Below are 25,970 nucleotides of genomic sequence, written 5' to 3'. Positions count from 1 at the left end.
TGGAGAACCTTGAACATGACCCATTAATTGCCATCTTGATCTTCAGCAGTGCTATTTTTCTAGGGGGAAATGGTGCTGGAGCTCACAATGCACTTCTCCCTTGTTTTCTTTGAATGGCAATTGTGCCCACCTGAGAGGTGCCAGAGTTGAGCTCCAATGAGCTCTGGCAAAAAATAAAAATAAAGCCTTGATCTTCAGAGTCTCGGTTGATTATTTTATAGGAAGGCTCTAATTTTTTAATCGCAGAGCAATTTGCAATATTTCCAAATGTAGCCATTTCACTTGGAAAATAAGAACATAAAAAGGGCTTGCTGGATCAGGCATGTCCCATCTAGTGCAGGATCCAGCACTAGCTGCATTGAACATATTTTACTAAAATAATAGTAACCCTGCAAAAAGTAACGGCCATATCCTCTTCATGTTGATGCTGAAAAAGAGGTGCTTGTAAAAATCACTCCAGACATGGAAGCAACCGACAGTAAGCACCACATTTCAATAGTCTTAGACCAAAGAGCTGGAAAAATAAAGAGAGAGAGAGGAGGTAACGTCTTGCTTCAGATAATTTGTGGTAACTCTTCCCACAGCCGTGGCCCATCTCATATTTATGCAGTTGTTGGTCATCATGCTGCCACAACCCTTGCTGTGCTTTGGACAAGTGCCTGGCCCAATCATTCTTCATATCATCCCAAGGCTAAAATTAGTTGTCTCTACACAACCTGCAAAGGATTTCTATCCTGTTCTGGCTCAGATTTTATGTCTCTGATTGACAGCCAAACATGGTAGCTGCCTACATGGGTGGCCCTTTGGATATTTAAAAAGGATATGGGGGGAGGTAGAGGGGGGGGATTGATTATTCTTTTCCAAAAGGAGAAGGTGGTGCTGCAGCAGCTCTGGAATCGCTGCTGCTGCATAGCTTGACAAGACAAAGTCATCCAGAGCTCTGACATCTATGAGTGTAAAATACCCACAATCTACTGTATTCAGGTTTTTTAATGTCAATTTTTTCCCATAAGAAAAGAGTAAGCTAAGAATAAGAAAGAAAGAAAGAAAGAAAGAAAGAAAGAAAGAAAGAAAGAAAGAAAGAAAGAAAGAAAGAAAGAAAGAGTTGATTCAAAAAAGAAACTCCACTGGCTTGTAGACCGCCCCCACCCTGTTCTGCTAACCTAATTAAGAGTTTTATCACCTTAACTGGCAACTCTTTCTTTCTGACAGAGCTCTTGTGTGTTCTGCAACCCTTAAAAGGAAATGGCATTCACAAGTGTAAAAGGCTTAGACTCTACCATTTTGGTCTTTAGGGTTTTCTTAGCTTATGCACCATTTTATCATACAATCCTAGCTCCACTTCTCTGGGAGCAAGGCTCACTGATCTCTTAATTTCAGAATAGTAGGCATTGTGCTGTCAGTAATTCATTAGGCAACCAGAACTAACTTCAGGGCCACTTCAATATGCCATCTGGGATTTCATGTATCTTGCGTGGACACTTTGCCAAAGCTGCAATGGAAAAAGCAGGAGTGATGTGCTGCTTCTGGAGCTCCTTCAAGGAAGCACAGCCCTGCAGGAAAATGCCTATCTGTCCATGCTTTGGATAATCTCCCCATATAATGCTACATAGTGTGCTACATTATACCAAGTCAGGCTAATGGTCCATCTAAGGTCAGCCTTGTCCACAAACACTGAGTGGCAGTGGTTCTCTAGGGTTTTCTCCCAGCTCTGTGCTGGGACCTGGATGCAGGTGGCGCTGTGGTCTAAACCACTGAGCCTCTTGAGCTTGCCAATCAGAAGGTCGGCAGTTCAAACTCCCGCAACGGGGTGAGCTCCTGTTGCTCAGTCCCAGCTCCTGCCAACCTAGTAATGCGAAAGCATGCCAGTGCAAGCAGATAAATAGGTAAGGTAAATGGCGTTTCCATGCGCTCTGGCTTCCATCACGGTGTTCCATTGCGCCAGAAGCGGTTTAGTCAGGCTGGCCACATGTCCTGGAAAGCTGTCTGTGGACAAACACCAGCTCCCTTGGCCTGACAGTGAGATAGTGCCACAACCCCATAGTAGCCTTTGACTGGACTTAACTGTCCGGGGTCCTTTATCTTTTACCTTATGCTAGGACTTTTGCATGCCAACACAGGCTTCAGGATTGAGCTAAAAGCTCTTTTCCAGAGCTACAACCACCCTCTCCGGACACCTTTTTATTGTGGGTTCATGATTGCAGTGGTACCTTGGGTTAAGAACTTAATTCGTTCTGGAGGTCCGTTCTTAACCTGAAACTGTTCTTAACCTGAGTTACGACTTTAGCTAATGGGGCCTCCCACTGCCACCACGCGATTTCTGTTCTCATCCTGAAGCGATGTTCTTAACCCGAGGTACTATTTCTCGGATAGCGGAGTCTGTAACCTGAAGCATCTGTAACCTGAGGTACCACTGTATTTGTACTCATAATGGTAGTTATATCTTTAGAAAGGTTAAACACTACCCTACTTTCAATAGTTTGTGCTTGCAAAAGTTGGAGGGTGGATATGCTACATTCCCTATGTTCCTGCTGAAATCCTGTAACTGTTTATACCACAAGCATTCTGGATTTTTAGTTTCTCTCTCTGCGTTTGTTGACCGTCCTGGTTCCAATAATGTGGCAAAGCTGGGGGAGCATCGCTAATGCAACTAATAAAGCATAATGACATTTGAATGATCCAGTATAAATCCACCACAATTGCACTGTTGTATCTGTGCCCTGTTGCAGAATGCACCCACCAAAACACCAGTCTGCAGGGGTCCCTAGATGCTCCAAAAAACTCAAAAGTTGTTTGAGCAAGGAAATGGACACCTCTCTTGAGATATGCTTCTTAACAATACATGCTGTTAACAAGCAATACTGGGTGTCACTCTGAAACAAATTGCCGAAAGATAGTGTCAAAATGGAATCTTTTAACTGAATCATGAAATCTTCACTGTATCTTTACACATTCGTCTTACACCAAGTGAGTTGTGCTGAAGTCAAAAGGCAAGGGAACTGCAGCAAGATGAGTGGGCTGTCTGCAGAAGTTTCTATTTCTGGTGGCGACAAATCTCTCCACATTAGTGTATTCTGCTGCTCAGCTTGCTAAGAAGCACATCGCAAATCATGCCAGTTATCCACAGAGTCATCAGCAAATGTCGAAGTGCTTGAAGCAGGGCAGGGAAGAGCATTGCTGGAACCTATCAAGTGACATTCCAGGCAGGGACAGCGCATCCTAATCTCAGTATGAACATGATCTCTCTCCAAATGTTGATGAGATGTTGTCAAATACATATGCAGACACAAGTTATATGAGAGAGACAGAGACATTATCTGCACAGGAACATTTAGAGTTCTGAAATGAACCAATGTACCAGGAAGCCAGAGCCACTTTCAGTGCCTCTTGTTCCATGTAGATGTGTTAAGCATAATTGGCTTAGATTGTAAGAAAGCATGCTCCTAAGAATCTACTGTGGCTCCTAGAAGTTGTTAGCATGCAACAGCGGCTGCACCCTGGGAGATGACTCCGACTGGCCAACTGTACCAGGTGAGGGAGCCAATGGGTCTCAAACGCTTGCATTTCCCTGCATGCAAAGATAGGCTCTGGCAGATTGAGCAGATGAGACCAATAGTGAGTCCAATGGTCATTAAGGCAGTTTCTCTACATGCTGTAGAGGGAAGTGAGGGGCAGATGGGGTTCATCAACCTGGAAAGGTAGCCCATCTAGGAGAAGGAAAATCCTGACCTTAACCTTCACTGCCTTGTGGGCTATCTTTGGTAGAAGAAAAGGCTAAGGAATAAACCCTACACAAATCCATAGTGGAGTTTCTAAGGCGGTTGGATGGCACCTTGTACTCCTATCCAGCAGCTCCTGCAAGCCAAGCTTGTGCCAGACATATTTTTCTACTGTCCTTTGTACCATATCAGCAAGGCCGAAAGAGGAGTCTTGTTTGGGTAGCCAGGACCTCCATACACATTACCCAGGCTTGCACCGCAGAGAGGTCACTTTGGCGCTGCCAACGCAACAGTTTGGCTTCACCCCCAGAGGCACACTCCATTGTCTTTCAATACAGACAGATGCCAGCAGCAGCAATCTTTCTCCCACATCTTTTGATGGTTAAAATGTCTGACAGTTTTTGAAAGACTGTGGCCTTAAGAATTCGCCCATTCATGAAATAAATGTGCTCTCAATGAAGGCAAACAAACCCCTTGTGATACTTGTGGAGATCTTTGGATTCCTGTGACTGCATCGGTGTAATAAGGTAGCAAGAAGGATGGTGCAAATGTGCACACCTTTTGCACATCCTATGCACACAGCCATCATCTTATGTGTATCTATGAAGCCACACATAACATTTACTTCAGTATAACCAAGATACAGAAGAACATGCAGCTATAGCAAACATGCTTTGTACTATGACGTGAACTGTATTTATGGGGGGAAACATTCATGTCCCTTCTGTGTTGTATTTTAAATTGCTGTAATCCACCCTAGGCCCTTAAGGTGAAGGGTGGGCAATAAATTAAAATAAGAAAACAGGTTCTCCTTAGGTTTTCTTTATTTTCTATTCATGTAATGTGGCATTGATTGCTGACTGGTGCCTGGATTCTGTCTAATTATCCGCCTGCTGAGAAATTCTTTATCACAGCCAAAGATCCTTTTGTGTCTAACAGCTGCTCTGGGTTTCTTTCTTTTCTCTCTCTCTCTCCTCACCCTCCTTCTCATGTGGAAGTGTTGTTATCTCTTTAGCAGACTTTAGCAATCATGTCTGTCATTTCAACAGCTCTGCTTTCTTACTTCTGTCAGACAGCATAGCGTGTTGCTGTTCACTTTTGTTGCAAACTCTGGAGCACGGCCAGGCTATTCTTACTTAAGTGTCAGTCTCTCCAAAACCCCAAGTCTTTCAGGCACTCCACTTTCACAAGCAGCTCATAGGACTGGGTGGGAGAATCCCCCTTGTGTCGTAAGTGGAATCCAATTCAGCTCTAGTTAGTAACCCAGGAACAGCCAGAGGCACATGCCTTTCACCCTCTGTTCATCACATCTATGACATATGAGGTCTTTTGCCACTCTGAAGTGGGACATAGTCAATTCTGTGCTTCATATGTAATACTCAAGGCTCATATGTGCTTCATATGTAATACTCATATGCTCAACTCAAGGTTGAGCAAGGGTGTCCATTGCTGCAGACTATGGCCCTTAATTTTTAACAATAAATGGTATGAGGTGGTGTTCTGGCATACGGCATATAACTATACAACTCTGTCCAGCCCTTCCCAACTCATTAAAGGTTCAAATTTAGCCTCAGTGTCTCAAATTTAGAGCAACTCTTGCTGTTCCATTATTACTAGAACCATTTATAAGTCTGCACATCTATTTTATACCACAACCACATGGACAATCAAGTTGCGTTATTGTAAACAGTGGAACAATTGCCAGCAAGCTAACACCAAAAAGTAGCTTTGTGCTTATTCTCCAGCATGGAACTCTGCCATGAAGTGTTGCGGTCATTGAGTGTGAGTGACTTCCATGTACATAGTAAATTTCAATGATTTTGCAGTGCTATCAAAGTGCACCGTTTTCAGTTTGGTGGCTTGCTTAGAACACATACAGGCTGAGTACACATTCCTATTTACTCCAGTGTGCTCCTGATACTGATTTAGGAAGTGGTGTACATACACAATGTTAGTCACAATTCATTTCTTCACTTTATCTGTCCAGGTGTTTTATATGAAATACCATGTTTTGATGCACTCCCTCTCGAACCTGTTCTGATCCAAGTTGATAGAAAGAATGCCCTAGCTGAATTTTAAGTCAGTAATATGTACACAATCATTGGTAGGTGAGCTGTGTAGACATTTTCAGGATTGTCCTGCCGAAGCTTAATTAACAAAAAGGTCAACTCTGATATTTCCTTTCAGTGAAGTATGTTAAGGGTGTAACTAGATAAGACAGTGGGAGTTCACACATTTTTTTTCAAAAGGGCAAGGTGCGATTTGGATCAGGGTTGTGCTGCTGGGGGAAGGTTAATATGTTTCTCCTTCTAGTTGTCCAGATCCAAATCAACCCCCACACCCTGTGAGTACTATCTGCCCTAGTGGGAGGCATGATAATAGATCTCCTGTCATTTTCTCTCTTTTGGCCCTAAGATGTAAATTGCCCTTTACATGCATGCATGTATTAAAGTCCCATCAGTTTGGGTTGTTTTTTTTTACATCAAAAAGCACACTCAGAAGACTATGGATTTCAGTTGAAGTGCAGTAGTGGGAAAGTGTCTTAACCTTTTTCCTGCTGGTAATCCCCCCCAATCCCCCCCCCGAAAATCGCACCTGACACTGCAAACAAACATCTGGAACCCTTGCAGGATGATTTTGAGAAGAAATCAGAAGAGTGGTTAATTGGTATTCGGTTTTACATAATTTTGACCCTGGGACAGTAATAGAATTTTTACAGAGGTCCTGTTGGACTTCCGAGTGTCTGCTTCAGGAAACAATGCAAGAATCAAGTGCAATGGTGCAAGGGCAAATTAGATAGATGCACCTCTAAAAGTGAAATGAATTGAATTAGTCTCCTATCCCAAGTCATTGGACACAGAAGCATGAGAACAGAATAGCATCCCAGAATGGTGCAATTTTTTAAAGCAGATAGTCAAGCAGTCACAGAAATTGCACAGGCCAATGTCAAACAACACAGAGGAACAAGCACCCACAAGATGTGAACCAAAGCCATTGCTTTGCAGCTGCCACAAAATATTGCCTTGAAACAATGCTGGCATTGGCCAAACCAGTGCTGGTGAATGGTTGGTGGCTTTCTGATGGAGCTTAATGGCCAGAAATGATAAGATCTCTCTGGAAAGTTCTGAGTGCAAAAATATCTTTCAAATGATGCTGCTACAATGGTGTGTGTGTGCCCTTGTGTGTTGCCACTAGACCACTTTAAAGAAGAAGGCCATGGTTCACCATAAAAAGAACTATGCTGGAACAGAGGAAACACCCATCTAATCCAGCTTCTTTTTCCCCACAGTGGCCAGCCGTTGCCTATTGGAAGACCACAAGCAGAATATGAGGGCAATAGCATTCTCCCCCACTATCTTACTTTTAGAAGACATCTGAAGGCAGCCCAGTTTAGGGAGGTTTTTGATGTTTTTGATGTTTTATTGCATTTTTAATATTTTGTTGGAAGCCGCCCAGAGTGGCTGAGGAAACCCAGCCTGATGGGCGGGGTATAAATAATAAATTACTACTACTACTACTACTACTACTACTACTCTTGTTCCCCATCAATTTGTATTCATGGGCATACCATATCTGATTCTGGAGGTTTACATACAGCCATTGTGACTAGAAGCCATTGATAGCTTTATCCTCCATGAATTTTTCTAACCATCTTATAAAGCCATTGCTACATTGAGTGGCAGAATGCCAGCCATGCCCTGCAACATCCTGTATTTCCTCCTTGAAGTGACAGAATCGTCTGCTGACCCAGAATCCAGAGGTCCGGACATTGACGTTTCCTCCTTTCCTCCCCCTGCATTTACTGAAGCCAGCCACAAAAAGCTCCAGGTCAGTACAACTGTGCTGCATGATTTCTGTATTCATAGTTAGCTCATCACTGATTTTAATTTAGCAAGATAGACTACAACAGAAAGTGGACGTCAGTGCATCAGCCACAGCTGTGACAGATGTTGCACAAAACCTGCTTATGCAAAACATAACGTTGGGCCACGTCTTTGAAAGCACCTCCCCTCCCCTCCCCTCCCCTCCCCTACCATCGCCCCCCAAGCCCCAAATACACAAGACTTCAAAGAAATAAATTCTGGCATCTGTAGCAATGACCAAAGATTGTCAGTCAAAGCCAACGCAGAACAGGCTACACTGGAGCGCAGTGTAAGTCATACAGTTACAGGGGTTTGTAGTTCCAGTTGATGGAGGAACATATGGTTGACAGCATTGGGGCCAGGATGTCTTAAAGAGCTCCAGCCGGGTTTCAAACTTTGATTGTACAGAGGTGTCAGAAAAGAAAAAGGCTGTGTTCATGCCGTGCATATGTTGTCATTTTGGTGATTGAAGAGGCACCTGCGGCACACACACCACTTACAGGCACCAATGAGTGCAATTAATTTACCCTTCGCTGAGGTCACTGGAGAAAATCTGTGGGTTTGATTGGTCCTGGACCAAATGGATTGAGTTTCAGATATGTGGGGAAAGTCACAGGAAGCCTCTTTTTGCCAGAACTTCCATTCTTTTTGCCAGACAAGGTTAAACTGTAACATAACAATTTACTTGCAACAAAGAAAATATCCTGTAAAGCCGCATGCACCTTTCTTCTAAATTAAAGTCACCCTGCTACGTAAAATGTTTGAGGGTTTTCTGTTCTGTTTTGGGCTATATTGCTGTAGGTTGCTTTAAGGTACTTTTCTTTCTTTTTTTAAAGACTGACTTATAAGTTTAAATAGTAATGATACAAAAGCTATGCTCAAAGAAAAAAACAGAATAGACAATGGTAAAATATTAAGTCACATTCAGTCAAAGAAAAAGGTGAATCGGACTTCTGCACCTTTGGTGAACTTGTTGACTGGGAGAGGAGGCTTCTCAGTAATTTGTATTACTTATGGTACCTGTAATTTCATCCTTCTCTTGTCAGATGGACACTGTCCAGATAATGTTATAGAGTAAATAAATGGATGGCGTGAGGCCCCACGTAATTAGCAATCTGGGTGACCTTAGGCCAGTTGCTATGTGACTTCAGTCATACATATATGGAGCAGTGAATCTTATTTCAGAACAGGGGCTGCATTCCTCATGGCCAGTCAGTCTTCTGAGGGCTGCATGCCAATATTGTGTGGAGCCAAAGACGAAAGTGGGTGGAGAAACAGATGTGACTCTTACCTTTCTACAGTAAGGCCATGCAAAAGTTGTAGGTTTTTTAAAAAAAATCCCATATACACACCTCTACATCCAGGCAAACAAAAGGCATTGACAAAGGTCAATGAGACACATCCCAGCCAGCCAGAGGCACTCAAGGACAATGCAGAACAGACCAGTAGAATCTGTAGCCTGGGAGAGGGGCATGTGGCCAAGAGAGAGTCCTGAAGTTCAGATATGGAGGTCTGGAGGGCTGCATTTGGCCCCAGGTCTGAGGTATACACACTCCCTGGAAGTAAGCCCAGTTGAACACAGTGGGATTTGCATCCAACTAAACATGCAGATGTGGGTGGCACTGTGGGTTAAACCACAGAGCCTAGGACTTGCCAATAGGAAGGTTGTCAGTTCGAATCCCCTCGATGGGGTGAGCTCCCATTGCTCAGTCCCTGCTCCTGCCAACCTAGCAGTTTGAAAACACGTCAAAGTGCAAGTAGATAAATAGGTACCGCTCTGGCGGGAAGGTAAACGGTGTTTCCGTGCGCTGCTCTGGTTCGCCAGAAGCAGCTTAGTCATGCTGGCCACATGACCTGGAAGCTGTACGCTGGCTCCCTCGGCTAATAAAGCGAGATGAGCGCCGCAACCCCAGAGTCGGTGACGACTGGACCTAATGGTCAGGGGTCCCTTTACCTTTAAACATGCAGAGGATTCCATGGGAATGTAGTATTTTTGCATTATGCATTTTATTGTATGATCTTATTGTGCATTTTTGGATCTTATGCATATTTCACTTTTATGTATTTTTTTTTCAGTGTCTTTGGGTGTGCTCCTGATTTGCTGTGTTCCTTTTTCTCTCTCCATGGTGGTGGAGGAGGAAGCAACTCAGAGTCTAGAATAATTATAGTGGAGTTGAAGATAAAATAGCAAGCATCTTAATATGGTTAATAAATCCAGAGCATGCCCTTTTGTTGTCTTCTTAAAGAAGGGAGCCAGTTAGGAACATACACTTTAATTAATTATTAAATGTTAAAAGGAGGGGGGGAATGGGAGAGCCTAGTATTTTATATGGGTGGACTATGCTTCCTGATAGCCAAGCCAGATGCATTTGTTTGCTGCTGTGCATATCTGTGTGGGGAGCTACAACGGGCAGCCGCAGAGTGCAGTAGTGCAGGCAGCCACCACATGGAGTTGTGCATTCGAGATGCTGTTGTAGATGTGTGCATGGGCAACTGCTGTGCCTGCTTGTGCAGGCAACTACTGTAGGTGGGTAGATGCTTGTGGGTCACTGTGTGCATGTTTCTGAGCTGCTGCTGCACACCTTGGGGTAGGGCAGCTGCTGTGTGCATCTGTCCAGCTGGCTGCCAAGCATGTTTGTGCAGCTGTCTGTCAAGGACGCTGTGCTGAGCAGCACGCTGTGGTTGGTTGAAATAGGTGTGGGCATCTTGTGTGCACATATATGCAGTCTGCTTCTGTGCACACCTCTGCATGTAGGTGCTGTATGCATGTCGGTGCTTGCGTCTCTGTGCAAAAGTGTGTTGTGCAGGTTCCAGGCTGGTGAGCGGTTGCAGTGTGTGACCGACAAAATGGTTCATTTCTGTGGGCCTCTCTTTTGCATTGTCGAGTGGGCAGCTGCTCTGAATAGTTGCCGTATTTGCAAGGCCACCCCTGTGAGCAGCCATTTTGTAGCTTGGTGGTGGATGCATTTGTACATTTGTCCCAGCCACAGTTCTGCTTTCTGTGGGTAGCTACTGTGTGTCAGTCAGGGAAAGGGAAATGGTTTGTGGAAAAGCCTGCCCAAGAGCTGGGATCATTGAATTAAACTAATGTCAGCTTGGGTTAAAAAGCCTGAGCCTTTAACTGAGCTTTGGGTGCTGTATAAACCAACAGAGCCAATTTCAAGCCAACTCTGGCCTTGGGAAATTCCTTTTTGTGATGCTTCTGGTTGATATTATTGTTCTTAGGGAGCTTATCTACTATCTTGCTGGGAAGGACAGTCCACTTTAATAAAGTGCCTAAAATATCGTAATAAACACAGAGCTTATATCAATAGCATCGGATTTCTCCATGTTGTATTTGTGTGTGGTTTAATTAGAGGGAAGGATCACAGGAGACGTTTGTGTCATAATGATTCTTTAAAGTGAAACCATAGATCAAAGTTCATAGCTGCCAAATATACAACTTTCAAACTAGGCTCAAGTGCTGCTATTAATCATGGCTGCTGGAGGATTTGATGACAAAGATTAAACTGCTGTAAAGGATACTGCTGTGCATCGGATTCTTGCAACTGTCATCAAATACTCTGCCAACCATTAACAGGCCAGGAAAGCTGTCCAGAATCCGTTCCTGGTGCTCCACTGCTTCACTCACCTACTGTAAGCCTACGCGACAGTCAGCAGCATAGGAAAAGTAGCTGCAACCACCAACTCAGGGGTTCTCTGAGCATGAGGAAATCATCACATTGGAGTCCATTGGCTCAAAGCAAGCTTGCCAGAAGCACAGTCCATTGGAGCACGGTTGTGGAAAATTTAGACAATATGTTCTCTTCCCAGTTCTTCACTTCACAAGCACAAGAAACACAGCAAGGACTATGAGTGTAGCTGCCTCATGCAGTCCTACATGGATCACTTCATAAAGCTGGTGCAACACTCTAGGGTTCCTCCAGTTGCCCTTCTATTGCAGATGCTTTGGACTACGGTTCTCATCAGCCCCAGACAGCACGGCCAATGGTCAGGCAGTTGCAGTCCATGACATCAGGGGTGCACCAAGATGGTGAAACCTACTGAAGAGAACCATTTAGTGTGCTCTGCCCCCTCTGTTGTGACTGTGTAGATCTCCTGATTACCATAGTCTACAAGAACTACCACAATAATAGTGCAAAACATGATATGTCCACAAATCTGTTTATTTGTGCACCTCTTCCTCTTAAGCTGCTTTACCAAACCTGGGCAAAAATGTTAATGTTTGAAAGGGAAATAAAGTAATAGGCCAATTTGCTGAACTCTTAGAGTGGACTCTCCCCACACTGATGTCTCTTTTCCTATTGCATAGGCCAAAGCAACTTCAAGGAAACCTTCCATTTTCTGTGACACACTATCCATCCCATAAACTCGTGAAGCAGGGAATGAAGAGCTGCAGCATATGACACATAGTATATTAAGGACTTGGTGATACAGGGCAGACTCAGAACAGCTACCATGGATGATACAGGTAGGTAGTTTATTTCTACACCTGCCTTTTGACCAAAAGGCACTTTGGCCCCCAAGGTAGTGCACCTACACACATATATAATGATTATGGCAGAAACAGTGCTAAGCAATAAAAGATTTGAGGAAATTTTGTCAGAGCAAAGTGATCTCTGAGGAGATTTGCTAGTTGCCTTCTATGAGACACATGATCATGTGTAGAAATTCCTATCAGCATCAGGCCTATTTACCCAATGTAGAATATCTCTACATTATTTGATAAATTATTTAATTTTGTTAAATTATTTAGATACAACCTCCCCCCCAAAATGTGCAAAGCAGCTTACTATAAAAGAAAATACAATTTGAAATCTACAGTCTAATATTATAACTCAGGAGTAGCAGACACAAAAAACTAAATGGAAAGATGTGTCATCAAAAGACCAGAAGTTGTGTGCTGTATATTATTAAGATTCAACACTTTGGGAAATGGCTCACCTTGATCTTGAGTACTTTGGAGGCTGGAAAAATTGGGTTGGGGGCCAAGGCCAATGGGGGGGGGGAATGAAGTTTCATCCTCACTTTCAGTATTTGGTGGGGTTTTTTTTGCATAAGTAGATGAAATTTGCAAGTCAAGTAGATAGGATAAAGCCTACAAAATTACAAGCAAATAGGTCCAGGCTTTTTTTGTGCTGGCAATCTTTAAAGAAAAAGTTTGAGATTAGATACAGAGGAACAATCTACCTGTATACCTTTATTTTTGGCAGATCTGTTTGAAATTTTCAGGCATATTTGGCCTGCCTGATGGGGGGGCTGGGTGTTGAATCTTGCCAGATTTCAGGAGAGCTATATTTAGTGTGGGGGTTTATGCCTTAGCCTTTTCTTCTCCTGAAGATATTCCACATGACAACAGAAGTTTAGGATCAGAGCTTTCCTTCTCCAGGCTGACGAGCCCCACCTGCCCCTCACTTCCCTCTACAGCATGTAAAGAAACCACCTTCTGGAGTGTTGGGCCCACTATTGGTCTCATCTGCTCAATCCATAGGAACCTATCCTAAGTCCCTAAGTCACTGAGAATTTGAGACCCATTGGCTACCCCCACCTGGTTTAGCCAGGTGAAGCAATAGCTGTGTTTTCAAGGGGTTTACAAGGACCACGCATATTATAGCAGATATAGCTAATGTGGTTGCCACCATGCCATTTTCTACCTCCCCACCTCCTCGAGTGTGGTGCAATCATCCATTGCTTACATTTGCCAGTGAATCAATATTATGCAACATTTAAGTCAAGGGTAGCCAACATGGTGCCCTCCAGATGTTGAGGACAACTCCCATCACCATTGACCATGTTCTTGGCCTGTTGTGAGCTGTGGTCTAAAACATCTGGAGAGCAGAGTAATATCTTTCCATCCTTTTATCAGGCAGCAAAAACAGACCATATACTTGGGGGGTGCAGAGCGAGGGAGAAGCCAAGTGGAACATGCATGCGAATGTTAATTTTCTAGATCTGGCCGATAAACAGCTCTCATCCTATCGTCACATCTTTTGGAATGAGTTCAGGCATGTGGCAAAATAGCAAGGGTCTGTCAGGGGCTAGTTCAGCTCGGCAAGCCATTCATTCCTGTGTTCCAAAATAAAAACGTCGCTGGTTGGCTGCCTGCATTAGACTCTTCATGTGCTCAACATTTATCACAACCTTCACCTTCAAATGACAAGAGGGGACAGATAGCAACGGGTTTAAATTTAAGCACGTAAAAGAACTCCACATATATTTCTCGCTCCGCAAGCCTACCGACTGTGTGCCTAATGACATCCAAGTGGTACTTATTTCCTCAACTTTTACACCTGGGACAAGTGTTTTGAGGGAAATGGATCATGATGAGACCTTTAATAATGCAGCCATTACATATTCTACAGCAACATGGGGGTTTTCCTGTCTTGTGTGACTGCAAACCCCCATTCCTCTGCAGCTTGCAGCTGGTTGCATTTATACCCTAATTTTAGTAGCATATTGAGACAGGATTATGAAAAAAAATCTCTCCCATGGTTTGCTGCATGGTTTCTCTTTGCACCAGAATTTTCCACTGCCCATGCCTAGAAGGCTGTAGAGTCAGACCATGATTTCCTTGTACAGAATTTCTATTATGAGTTCTGATTGCCACCTCCGAAGGTAAGCTTGTACCAGGTGCTTAAGGTTTTCTTGTTTCACACTATGTTAAAGAAAGCTAAGGAGGCGGGCGTTTCCACTCCTGTATTACGTTTACCATATTAAAATGTTAACACCCTGCAGGGAGAAAGTGACAGGAATATATATCACACTGAGAGTTCCTCAAGAAGAAATGTAACACCCAGTCAAAATGCACGACACTTTTCTGAAGAGGATGGCTGTAGGTTTAGGGTTGTTGTTGGTTTTAAAGGATTTTTATTTTCAAAATTTAATAAAAAGTGTTTTTAGGTACACACTTTAATATCATTTCTGTGGCTTTAAAAAACAAAATACAGCTATATATAATTACAGATATACTGCATATTTGGCATTCATTATATTCCATGAAAAGCTGGACTTTGTAATCATACACCATTTACTATGTACAGAAGCAACTGCAATTTAAGAGAAAATGTGTTTCAATTATAATACAATGGCTTTATTAATATATGAGGGGGGAAATGTTGCAAAAAAGGCAGGATAATGGAAATCCAATAGAAATTACAAAGCAGATACTGTTATAATTGTGCATACATACCCAGGGGGTTCAGTTGTGCTGCATTTTTTTTGCTACAAAACAGCATGACCTTGACCTTCATGGTCCATTTTGCCCCATCACTTCTTAGCATAGTTTCCTTTAAGGTGGCAGCATATAATTCATTTGCGTTAAAAAATTAAATATAGCATTATGTCCATTTAAGATTTCGTGTAACATAAATATTAATGTTTTCAATTATAGCAGGATTCCTTGTAACTGTGTTGGAATCATGGAATTGTAGAGCTGGTCATCTAATCCAAGCCCCTGCAATGTAGGGGTCTTATTTAATATATTTTTGTTATTTGAAACTTGACTGCCTTTGTAACAGCATTCATGCAACAAGTAAAACATTTGTTCAGGATATCTGACAACCTTAGAATAGAAACGTGTAAGACACTGATATGAGACTTCCAAACTCAAGGAGAATCTCATCCAGAATCCTAAATTCAAATTTTGCAATTCAGATACATGTTTAACATCATTTGCGGTGCTGTATTTGCTTCCACTTATTGGCACAACCATTTTTGTCATGCCAACACTTTTAGACCTACGATCCTGCATCTTCAGTAGGAAATCCTACTTTGCTACTACAGTAAGAGGGTCCAGAACTATAAACCTAATGTGCTTTTATGACATTGTGCTTGCTGAGTGTTCACACAATATACTTCAAGATTTACAGTTATGCAGGTTAGCCGAGTAGACTTCTAATGCGTGAAACATAAACCTTCACAAGCAAGGTTGATGTTATGGGTTTAAGGAACCATACAATATTGGCCAGGATCCAAAGAGCCGTGCATAGAACACTGTGCATATTTCCTGCCCTTCCCACTGTAGCCACTCACAGCCTTCAGAAAGCCAGTCTTGGAAGCTGGTGGTCTCCCCAGAGTAGGGTCCAAAGTGGTGTGAAAAGATGCTGCTGAAAGGAAACTCTTGACACCAGCCCTATGCACCTGTGGAAACACTTCCTCTTCATTCACAAGGCTTTTTGGATCCCAACCTCTTATACTGGAATGTGGCTCAAGTTTAAAATTGGGCACTCAAATTCAAAATACCAGGTATAACGGATACAAGAACTTCTCAGAACTTATCTGACAAGAGCCGCTGCTTAAGTCTGAACAAATCCTACCTGTAATTGGAATAGCCAGACACAATATTTCTGGACCTGAATTCTTCTACTCTCATTTCACTGCTCTGCAGATGTAAGATTGCTAAAAGGATAACAAACAGTTTCTTCGGCAATTACGGTTCTAGTATTCTATATAGCACAGCGGTATAGTTATTTTAATTGTGTCTCGTGGGTGTTTTTCTTCCTTTTAAGGTCTACGGGCAAAACAAATACTCAGAAAATGATCAGGAGAAAAAAATTATAATCAAGTGTTTGTTGGGATGGGGGCAAGGAAATACTAAAGTTTTGTGTATTGAAGGGGAACAACTGTTGCCCGTGGTGGTGCAAGCAGAAAATGTGTATGGCTTAGGTTTCTTCACCCCCCAAGTAGAAACGTCATACTTGTAGGGTTTTGAAGAGGTTATAAGAAATGTACACTGCCGCTTCTGCACATCTACTGAAGCATGGCCATTTTTCCATTCTGACTGAAGCCCCTTGCATTACACTAGTTGCCAGTGTCACCACAAGATGTGGCAGAAGTCTGTCAACACACTGCAGGGCACTATCCGTGGAAAGAAGAGGGTTCAGATGACCCAAACCTATGCAATAGGTTCTTCTGCTCTTGGGAACACACTCAAAACAAGCTAGCAGTAAGGTTTACAGTGTGATATCATGCATGTCTACTCAGAGGTAAGCACCACTGTGCAGTTGAACTTCCTTGTAGAAAAGGGTGTACCATATAGGATTGCAACCTTAGCTATACTGTGACAAAGGTGTGTGAGCAAATGAAACTGAAAGGGTGATTTTCCACAGCACCCTACCCTGGGATGGATGGTGGGAAATAGTAGCGATGATTACTTGATGCCCCAGTAGGTAGATCATTGCTACAGAGGGGCAAGGCAGCAGGCAGGTCACTGGGCAAAGGCAATGGAGGAGCCAATATGGTGTTCCTGCTGATACAAATTGCAGAGTGCCAACCTGCTTAGCACCTTGCCCCTCCACTTCTCCTTCCTCTTAAGTAACAGTGACCCACCTACCAGCTCAGGCAAGTGCCACTGCCCCTCTCCACCATTCAGCTACCATTCCTAACACCATTCTTAAATAGAAAGTTTATGGAAATATGTAGAAGTCCTGCCTTGTCTTTTATATTTGGAAACATATATTTAATATTTTAAAATATAAAAATCTCTATCATCTTTATACTCTCTTCACATGGAGCAAGCCTCCTTTAAATTCATTCTGTACAGAAAAACAGGCCGTGTTGCCTGTTCCAATGCTTAATTTAGATCATTGTCTCTTCATAGTGCTCCTAGGTGTTCGCAAAGCAATGGTGTGCCAATGAAAAGCCAGATACACCACAAAGATTGAGAAGGGGGATCATCCTGTCCCTTTATTTAGAAAATCGGATAGACTTCTGAACTAAGCCTAATGCAAACCCACATATGTTTATTATCTCTCTTACAACAGAGAAGTAATGTGTGCATTGTGGCACCAGCACGTTGTGGTAAGAACGCTTTAAGGACAGCTGTTACAAAATGGTAGTTATATATATTTTAAAAGTGTTTTTTGTTTCATCTAAATCAGACCTGAGTGTTGTTTTGTCCTTTAAAGAGGGAAAGATGTGGGGGGGAAGAGTGCTGCAGGAAGCCCTTCTTAATTTGTTGCATATGGCCAAACGTGTTATAAAATGAAGTCTATTGCTACCAGGAAACTAAATGGGCTGCTCTGCAAACAAACTCAGCTTAACTCTGAACACGAGCACATATTCAAATATCTGCCAATAGGCGAGTCAAAAGATTAAGTCAAACTTCCCTTGATGACTTTTTTTTAAAGCATAAACACCTTACTAGGCACATTAATCACCTTAGCATAATCCCGAAAAGGAAATACATTGTAGAAACCAATGTACTTTTGTTTTAAAAAGGCTTTATCAAACCATATGTGCAGATACTTGAGATGATGACAGCGTTAAGCTTCCTAGGGTCCTGGAGTCAAAGAAATTCTGCTGCCCCCCGCTGCTAAGTAAGTGCACTCCTTCTACAGGGGGCAACATCTGCCGATCGGTCATGGTTCCACTTGGCGACGACCCCAAGAAACTTCCTTGGGAAGAAACGATTTTCTCAGGACTGGCAGCCAGTTTGGGGGATGTGGAGAAGTTGTATCCGTACAGAGCACAGGGGCTGTGCAGCCTGAAAGTGTTGTAGGAACTCTGGTGGGTTTGATTTGCAGCGAAGGCGTTGCCCGACGGCGAGGGCATGATATACTGCAGCTGCGGAGACATCCCTGAAATCTGCATCGATAAGCCTGTCTGAGGGCAGCCGAACGCATCGCCGTCGCTGCCTGCCACGGGCATGTTCACGGTCGAACTGCCCGACACACCGACATAGGAGGGAGTCCTTGGGGTTGCAAAGGTCTCGCTGGATTGGTTTGTAAGCCTGTTGTAGGTTTCGGCCAAGGAAGTGCTGTATCTGTTAAGGGCTAGACCGGAACGGGCACAAGCTGTGTAGTCAGCTGGAGCGAGGCTGCAGAGCTGGCTAGTGTTGGGAGCCAGGTGGAAGGCAGGAGAAGAACAAGGGGACCCCGGGAGCAGGTGGGGGTGAGTGGTTGGTACTCCATTTCCGGTTCCCTGGAGCAAAGTAGAAGAGCCAGCGTTTCCTAGAAGAAGAAAAATATCCAAGTATAAAATGGCATCCTAGGAAAAGAGAATTATTTATTACATACGTATTCGACCCTCAAGGTGGCTTAAATAGGATTACAGTGGACGCTCGGGTTGCGAACGTGATCCGTGCGGAATGCACGTTCACAACCTGCAGCGTTCGCAACCCGCAGCAGTGCATCTGCACACGCACGGGTTGTGATTCGGTGCTTCTGCACATGCGCAAAGCGCGATTTAGTGCTTCTGTGCATGCATGACCGCCAAAACACGGACATAATCGGTTCCGGTAATTCCGGGTTTCCGTGGTCCGCAACCCGAAAAAACACAACCTGAAGCGTCTGTAATCCGAGCTATGACTGTACACTCTATTCTTTTGGCAATACCCCTGTAAGGTAAGTTAGACTGATATAGATCTGTCGAAGTAACCCATCAAACTTCCTGGCTAAGGATGGATTTGAATCCAGATTTCCCCCCTTCAAATGGTACATCTACATTACAACTATACTTTAGCACATAAGTATTAGTTACCGGTACTTTTGTTGAAAACAACCCATTCCCCCCCCCCCCACCATCCCCGCAGACCCAGATATTTCTACAATGCAAATCTCAAAGAGCAATACTGAAGCTCCAAGCAAGATGACTGATAATAAACAACGGAAGAAGGGTCCTGCTGGATCACACCAATCTACTTCAGCATCTTCTTCTCACAGTGGCCAACCAGAGGTCTCCGAAAAGGCCGCAAGGAGGATAACCTCTGGGTCCCAGAAATTGGTATTCAGAGGCATAGTGCCTCTGACTTTTCTCAAAGATATGGTTAGCCTTATCCATATCTAACTCCCTCTGAACGTCATCCAAGATGATGGCCATTGCTACATCTTGTAGGAGCAAATTTCATAGTTTAAAAATGGGAAAAGTTCTGTGTGCCCCGAACCTTCCAGGATTCAGCATCTCTGGGTGGCTCAGGTACTATGAGAGGGGGAGAAAACCTCTCTGTTCATACGATACATAATTTTATACACCGCTTTAAGTCCACTAAAGGCAAGGTGGCCAGTGGACTGCAGTAAGTTTTTGTTTAGTAGAAGCTTTCCCCCCAGGGGTAGCATGCATTTAAAAAATATATACATATAGAAGTATCCATTAATCCAAATAGCAAATCCAGCAGATTTTTATAATTATTACTATTCAGGTACACCACTTAGAAATTCCAATGATTAAGTGGTACACAAATGTCATAAATCAATCAATCCTGAGGCTGGAGTGTTTGTCTAGTACGGTCACGCAGCTGCCCAACTCTTGCTAGTCACACCATTTCACACTGCTGCAACTATGATGCATTTATAGGGTTGGGTTGTTTTCATGGTGCTTCTCAGCACAATCCTACACACACACACACACACACACACACACACACACACACGTGTGTGATTGGACTGGGGGAAGGGGAAGCTTCCACTAAACAGAAACTGACTCCAGGCCACTGGCCACATTGCCTTTAGATTGGTATACAAGTCATTAGCAAGCTGTTGTCAGTCTCCTCCCCTTGTGCAGTACTGCTGGCCAGTTTTGGAGCTCTGTGCTGACCCCAATCTGTAGCAACTCTGATATCTATTTTTAGTTCACACATGTAATTCATACCAAGGTGTGTTTGCATGGGTTCTGCTAGGTAACCTGCCCTTGAGCAAACTTTCTGAGTCTTCTTCCAGCCCAATCAGCTCAATTTTACCTGGCCTCAGCTGGTGAATTTCGAAGTTCAACACGGAGTGCCCATTCACAGGCGACACATTTATTGTTACTAAGGACAGTACTTTTTGGGAGAGGGGAATCCAGTGGTTTTGGGAGGTGGCAGAAATTATTCAGAGGGGGATACTTCCTACGGCAGTGGCGGGTACTTTTTTGTTTTAATTTACTTTTTAAAAGCCTTAACTCCACTTGCATCTGTCCACACCTGCCTTAGGCTACACTTTGTATCAGCTATGCAAAGTCACATGAAGCACTTAGAACTAATTACATGAACATGTTTTTCTCATTAATTTTGGAATCCGGATCAGTGCATCTCATAAGGAGGAGTCAAAGGTCCTTTCCCAAGTCCCAATGCCTGGGCAATTAGAATCCCCCCCCCCTATTTCTTTTAAAGACCACAGGACACCGGTACACTCTCTAAAGGGGATGTCAAGCCAAGAAGATGGGGAAGTGTATCATATGGAAGAGTTTTCTTGGGCTCTCTTTCTAATGCTAAACACCTGCAAACACCAGCTTGTGTGGCCCTAAGCAAGAGGAGAAAATACAGAGAAGATTCTTTTTCACAAAGCCATACATAGTTAGTAGGAAACTTATTAAAATGGTATCTCTCTTCTAACTCTGCTCCTTTCGGTATTTAGGAGGGGTATTTATTTTACATCACCATAATCCCTGGCAATTAATATGGAATGAAAAACACCAAGCAAAGTCCTAAGGGACGTCTACATCAGTATCTCTATGATGCAGATTTCAGATCCAAAACTAACTTCCTATCAAAAAAATACTTCTGGCACACTCATTCCCCCCACATAGTTTTCACAAAATTGAATCACCCTGGAGTTTTTGCCTATGCTTATATTCTAGTGCAGGATTTTTATGGAAATTCTGAAGCAAATGATTTTAGAAGAAGAAAATAACTTCTTGCTTTATTGTCTATTATTTTGCTGTTGTTGAAAATAACTCTGAAATGACTTAGCATGGAAAACAGAAGATTGGAGTTCTGGTTATGTTAAAGACTAGAGTCTTTAAAAGGTGTTGGGAGGGTTATTACAGGGCTAAAGAGTATATGTATCTATGTATATATGTGGGTGTGGGTGTGTATACCACAAATTATCTTGGTATGCTCTGGGACTGACATGTTATCAACAAAAATGTCTGGTGCCAAAACAGCTATCAACAAAAATGTCCAGCCAAAGTTACCATTTTCAAGTCACATTAATTTTGATGAGGATGTATGAATGTATGCTAGGTTAATGCAACATTTGTTGCATGTGGGGTTGGGTGAATATGCCAATTTTGGTTTCTCTCTGTTTCACGTTTCCCCATCTTCAGTTTTTAACAAATTGTGGCTCTTTTATATGAAATAAAATCCACATGAATATTTATCAGCATTATAGTACTAATTCTGCCCAATAGTCACATTTTTGCCAGGTAGGTACCCTTAAAATATTGCATTCTGGTATGTTATTTCACAAATAGGTACATTTTTATTGACACTTTACCCATGTATATACGTTTTTCTATGCATTACTTGACTGGAGAACTGCACTGCAAAATTCATAGAAAGGGCTTTATAAGATTTGCAATACATCAGTTTTTGCAGTTTACTGAAGACACATTTACTAAAGTTGAACTTTCAGCTCAGACCCGTTTTTTAAGTCAATGTGTAATATCTGAATTACGTAGCAATTCAGGCTTGGAATTGGCAAAGTTTCATAATTTGTTCCACTAGCCAGCAAGCTAAGCAGGACATACTAAATTGAGAATGTTAAAACCAGAGTGAAATAATACTGACTCTGACACCTAATCATAAATGTAACAATAAAAATTAAAATATCAATCAGGAATTGTTTTGTTTGCATCTTGAGTCAACTGCTGGCAAAATAAAGGTAACCTTATATCTTCCCCTTCTTGTGGGAGGTAAGTTGCTCAATATGACTAAAGGCTGACACCCATGACAAAAAAACTAACCCAAAGCACATGGAAAACTCCAGGCACGGTACAAGTTACCAGTGCAGTGAAGCAGTGCTCTGACTGCTCCCAGATCAATTTTCAGCATTTGGTATGGACAGCAATTTTTCCTGCTCATCTCATCATGTTCTGAACATTAATCCGGGGGTGCCTCTAATGAACTCTGAACATACCATTTGCTTAGGGCCAGTTTAGCTTTTTCACTGTTTTGTTTAACTGAAGAGGCTCTCAAAATATACAAATGGAGATTGGAAATCCATGGTTGATTTATTTGTGTTTTTATTCTACCCTTCCATCTAAGAAAGCTCAGACTGCTAAATATGTCTCTCCCCACCCCCACTGCCGCCTTTTAGTACTTACAAAAACCCTGAGGACAGTTGACAGAGGTTAGGGTAAAAGAATGCGAGCAACTGGCCAGGCTCACCCCATAAGGAGAGGTTTGAACCTGCGTCTCCCCAAGTTCAGCACTAGCCTAGCATCACAAATTGGGTGAACCACATCTGTATATAACTGGTCCCAATTACCTACTGTCCCTTTTCCCTTCTTTCTGTTTAGTTTCAGATTAAAAACCGCTTTTGGGCAGAGACCTGAATTATTTCTTGTAGAGTACTAGTATATATGGGACATGGGTGGCACTGTGGGTTAAACCACAGAGCCTAGGACTTGCCGATCAGAAGGTCGGCGGTTTGAATCCCTGCAACAGGGTGAGCTCCCGTTGCTTGGTCCCTGCTCCTGCCAACCTAGCAGTTTGAAAGCACATCAAAGTGCAAGTAGATAAATAGGTACCGCTCCAGTGGGAAGGTAAACGGCGTTTCCGTGTGCTGCTTTGGTTCACCAGAAGCGGTTTAGTCATGCTGGCCACATGACCTGGAAGCTGTACGCCGGCTCCCTCGGCCAATATAGCGAGATGAGCGCCGCAACCCCAGAGTCGGCCACGACTGGACCTAATGGTCAGGGGTCCCTTTATCTTACTAGTATATAAGTAAGTAAAAGTATAGATCCCAGCCCCCCAAAAGTGTGAGGTGCTTAGCATTTTACAATGGAGCAACGAAGCCTGGGATTAAGTTGCATATACCTGGCTTTCTTGTACCACCACAGCTGTAGCTGTAGCTGCAAGTATCAATTGAAGAGGCAATTGCAAGACAGAGGTGGAAGAAACCCTGACATACTAGATCCATGGTGCAGGGCAGAGAGAGACTTCTTGCATCAGGTGTAAATAAGTCCACAAGGCTTCAGTGGCTAGCTTTCCGGGCTGTTTTGAATGACTTGCACCAACTTTTCCATGCCTGGCATCATATGCTGTCAGGCCCAGGAAAATTTGTTACTTGCAAAAGAAGAATCAGGAGTGCAGCTGAAGTGCGCTCCCAATTCTTCCTTTGCAACTGCAGCTTGAATTTTAAATCTCGTAATATCATATGTCAGGTGACTGACATGTGGATGAGGACACCCAACTGCCAAAGTGGCCCATGGAGGGTTGGCTACTTCTGGTACCCTACCCCTGAAGTAGATGGGACACACTGCAAGTCATGCTGTTTCTGATTATCGCCATAACTGTAGCCTTACATTTATTTGACTTACAGCTAAGCTAGCCATGGCTTGAGATGAGGTTATGTGGAAAATGCAGTTGGCATGGACCATTTTTTGGTGGCTTAAATAGCCGCTAAGGAAAAGCATGCAAACCTCAGGGATGTATGAGGTGGCCAGGAAAGGGAGAAGTTCTCTTCCTGCCACAGTCTAGAGAAAAGTCCGCTCCTAGAAGGTACTATTTGCATTTCAAGAAACATTTTCACCAGCTGCCGCTTACAGAATGTGACTGGTTGACTCTAGTTCGGCCCACATGTCAAGAGTGATGCACGAGCATATCAGTTAGTAAGCCCCGCAACATGGATTAATTTCTGAAATTAAATTATAAGAGTACAAGCTATATTTATGCCCATAACAGTGTTATTATATTTAGGCTGGAGTCCTATACACACTTGCCTAAGAGTAAACCCCATTACACTCTATGGAGTTTACTTCCGAGGATGCACAGAATTGTGTTGTTAATAAGAATCACAGATTTTTTTTCATGTATGAAATTGCTGGAATTGCTGAGTACTGTATTATTGTGCCATTGTGCGATTAAAGGTGAAATCCGTTCAAATCAATGTAATTTTTTCCAGTGACCAAAATGGGAGGAAGACTGCACCCTCAGTGAGTAATCGTTAGCATTCTTCAGGTTCCCAAGTGAGATTCATACCTTGTTTTGCGATCCCAGGTATATCTTCAAATGTAAGTGTCCTCAGTGAAGGTCTCCAGAATGCATAAGACTCTACTAAAGCTTCTAATCCCATCCTAAACAACATAACAAAATCATGAGTTGAATAATAATTTCTTATTATATTTCACAGTACTTTATGATTGCTCTCTGTCTCTGTCTCTCTCACACACACACATGTAGTAGAAGGATTACATGAAAACAATCTGGTTCCAAGACAATATTTTCAATCAAACAGCAGCCAAGCTGTGGTTGTTTGGACCTCACAGCCATTTGCAATAAACTTGCTTGTGACCCGCAAAGAATATGCCAAAGACACATGATTTTGGCTTTCTTCCTTGTTGCTGCTGCTAAATCAAATATTTTAAAAGCTAAAAATACATTAAATTCTTCCCTAATGTTGTGTCTTTATGTAAGCACTTGTTGAAATTGCCAGAATGTCCATCTGCTATCTTTTGCATAGAGGCAAACAACAACAACAACAACAACAACAGTTTCCCCAACTCAATAGATCAACATAGTCATAGAAAAGAATGGGACCTGGATATCTTTTGAGAACTATGGACAGGCATGCTGAGAGTTCTCAGACACATTCTTTATAAATTAGATACATTTTCTCTTGGCCAACATATGCTTCCCCAAACCCAAACATTTACAATTATTTAATAAATAAATTTATACCCTGCCTTTGAGGGAAACTTTCATTCCAAGTAGGCTCTCTTTGAAAACAGATTAATAATAATATAATAACCAATGTATTTAAAACCAGAAGCATAAAACCACAACACAAAACAACTACACCCAGCAATAAATAGCCTTTTTAACAGTGAAATCCATAAAACTATAAAATCATAAAAAGAGCAAAAACAGAATAACCGCAGCCCAATTAAAATACTTACCATTATTAAAAGGAGTAGTAATTAAATAATTTTTAAAGCCCACTTAAAAGCCTGCACAGATGGCACATGTGAGTTAAGTATACAAGTTTTAAACTATTTTTGAATTTTATAGAGCTGGGGAAGTCCAGAAAAGTGGCAACCAAAATGATAAATGGTTACTTGGAGCACATTTCCTATGAGAAGAAGTTAAATGAGTTTTAGTCTGATATAAAGATGATGGCAGGACAGGCACGATAGAGGTTTAGAAAATTATGTGTGATGTGATAACAGACATATTGTTCAATTTCTCTAATACACCTGCAGCTTGGGGCTCTCTCAATTAAACTGATTGGCAGTAGACACTGGACAGCCAAGACAAAACACAACACTTCTTCATACAATGCACAATTAACTTATGGGATTTGCTTTCTTTGGAAAGTTAAATCAAGATGGGAATTGCATTTCAGCACAGCAGTTGAAAGCAGTTCAATGATGCTGCTTCTCTAAGGTTTTGTTGCCAGAAACATTGAATAAATTTTGCAGGAAAGAGTTACAGAAGTATTAGCTAAATGTGGATTTAAAAAATAGTCTGCCC

General features: G+C 42.5%; 1 protein-coding gene and 1 long non-coding RNA gene across 2 annotated transcripts in view; one reads left to right on the top strand and one right to left on the bottom strand.

Annotated features, from left to right (window-relative positions):
- Positions 1–3,356: 3,356 nt before the first annotated feature.
- On the top strand, positions 3,357–10,858 carry LOC309366451. Its single transcript, XR_014166711.1, has 3 exons — positions 3,357–3,531; positions 7,381–7,547; positions 9,659–10,858. It is a non-coding gene; the product is annotated as an uncharacterized lncRNA (long non-coding RNA).
- A 3,561-nt stretch (positions 10,859–14,419) lies between these two features.
- TBX18 (T-box transcription factor 18) overlaps positions 14,420–25,970 on the bottom strand; it is a 35,382-nt gene continuing 23,831 nt past the window's right edge. Inside the window, exons 7-8 of the mRNA XM_081905021.1 lie at positions 24,480–24,574; positions 14,420–18,531 (exon numbers count right to left, since the gene is read on the bottom strand). Coding sequence (XP_081761147.1) covers positions 17,807–18,531; positions 24,480–24,574 — 820 coding nt within the window. The 3' untranslated portion in view covers positions 14,420–17,806. The remainder of the gene's footprint in view (positions 18,532–24,479; positions 24,575–25,970) is intronic.

The sequence above is a fragment of the Podarcis melisellensis genome (genome assembly GCF_964234715.1).
Source record: "Podarcis melisellensis genome assembly, chromosome: 3".
NCBI lineage: Eukaryota > Metazoa > Chordata > Lepidosauria > Squamata > Lacertidae > Podarcis > Podarcis melisellensis.
Note: the sequence above shows the minus strand (reverse complement) of the source record. Positions and strands in the feature narration are given on the sequence as shown.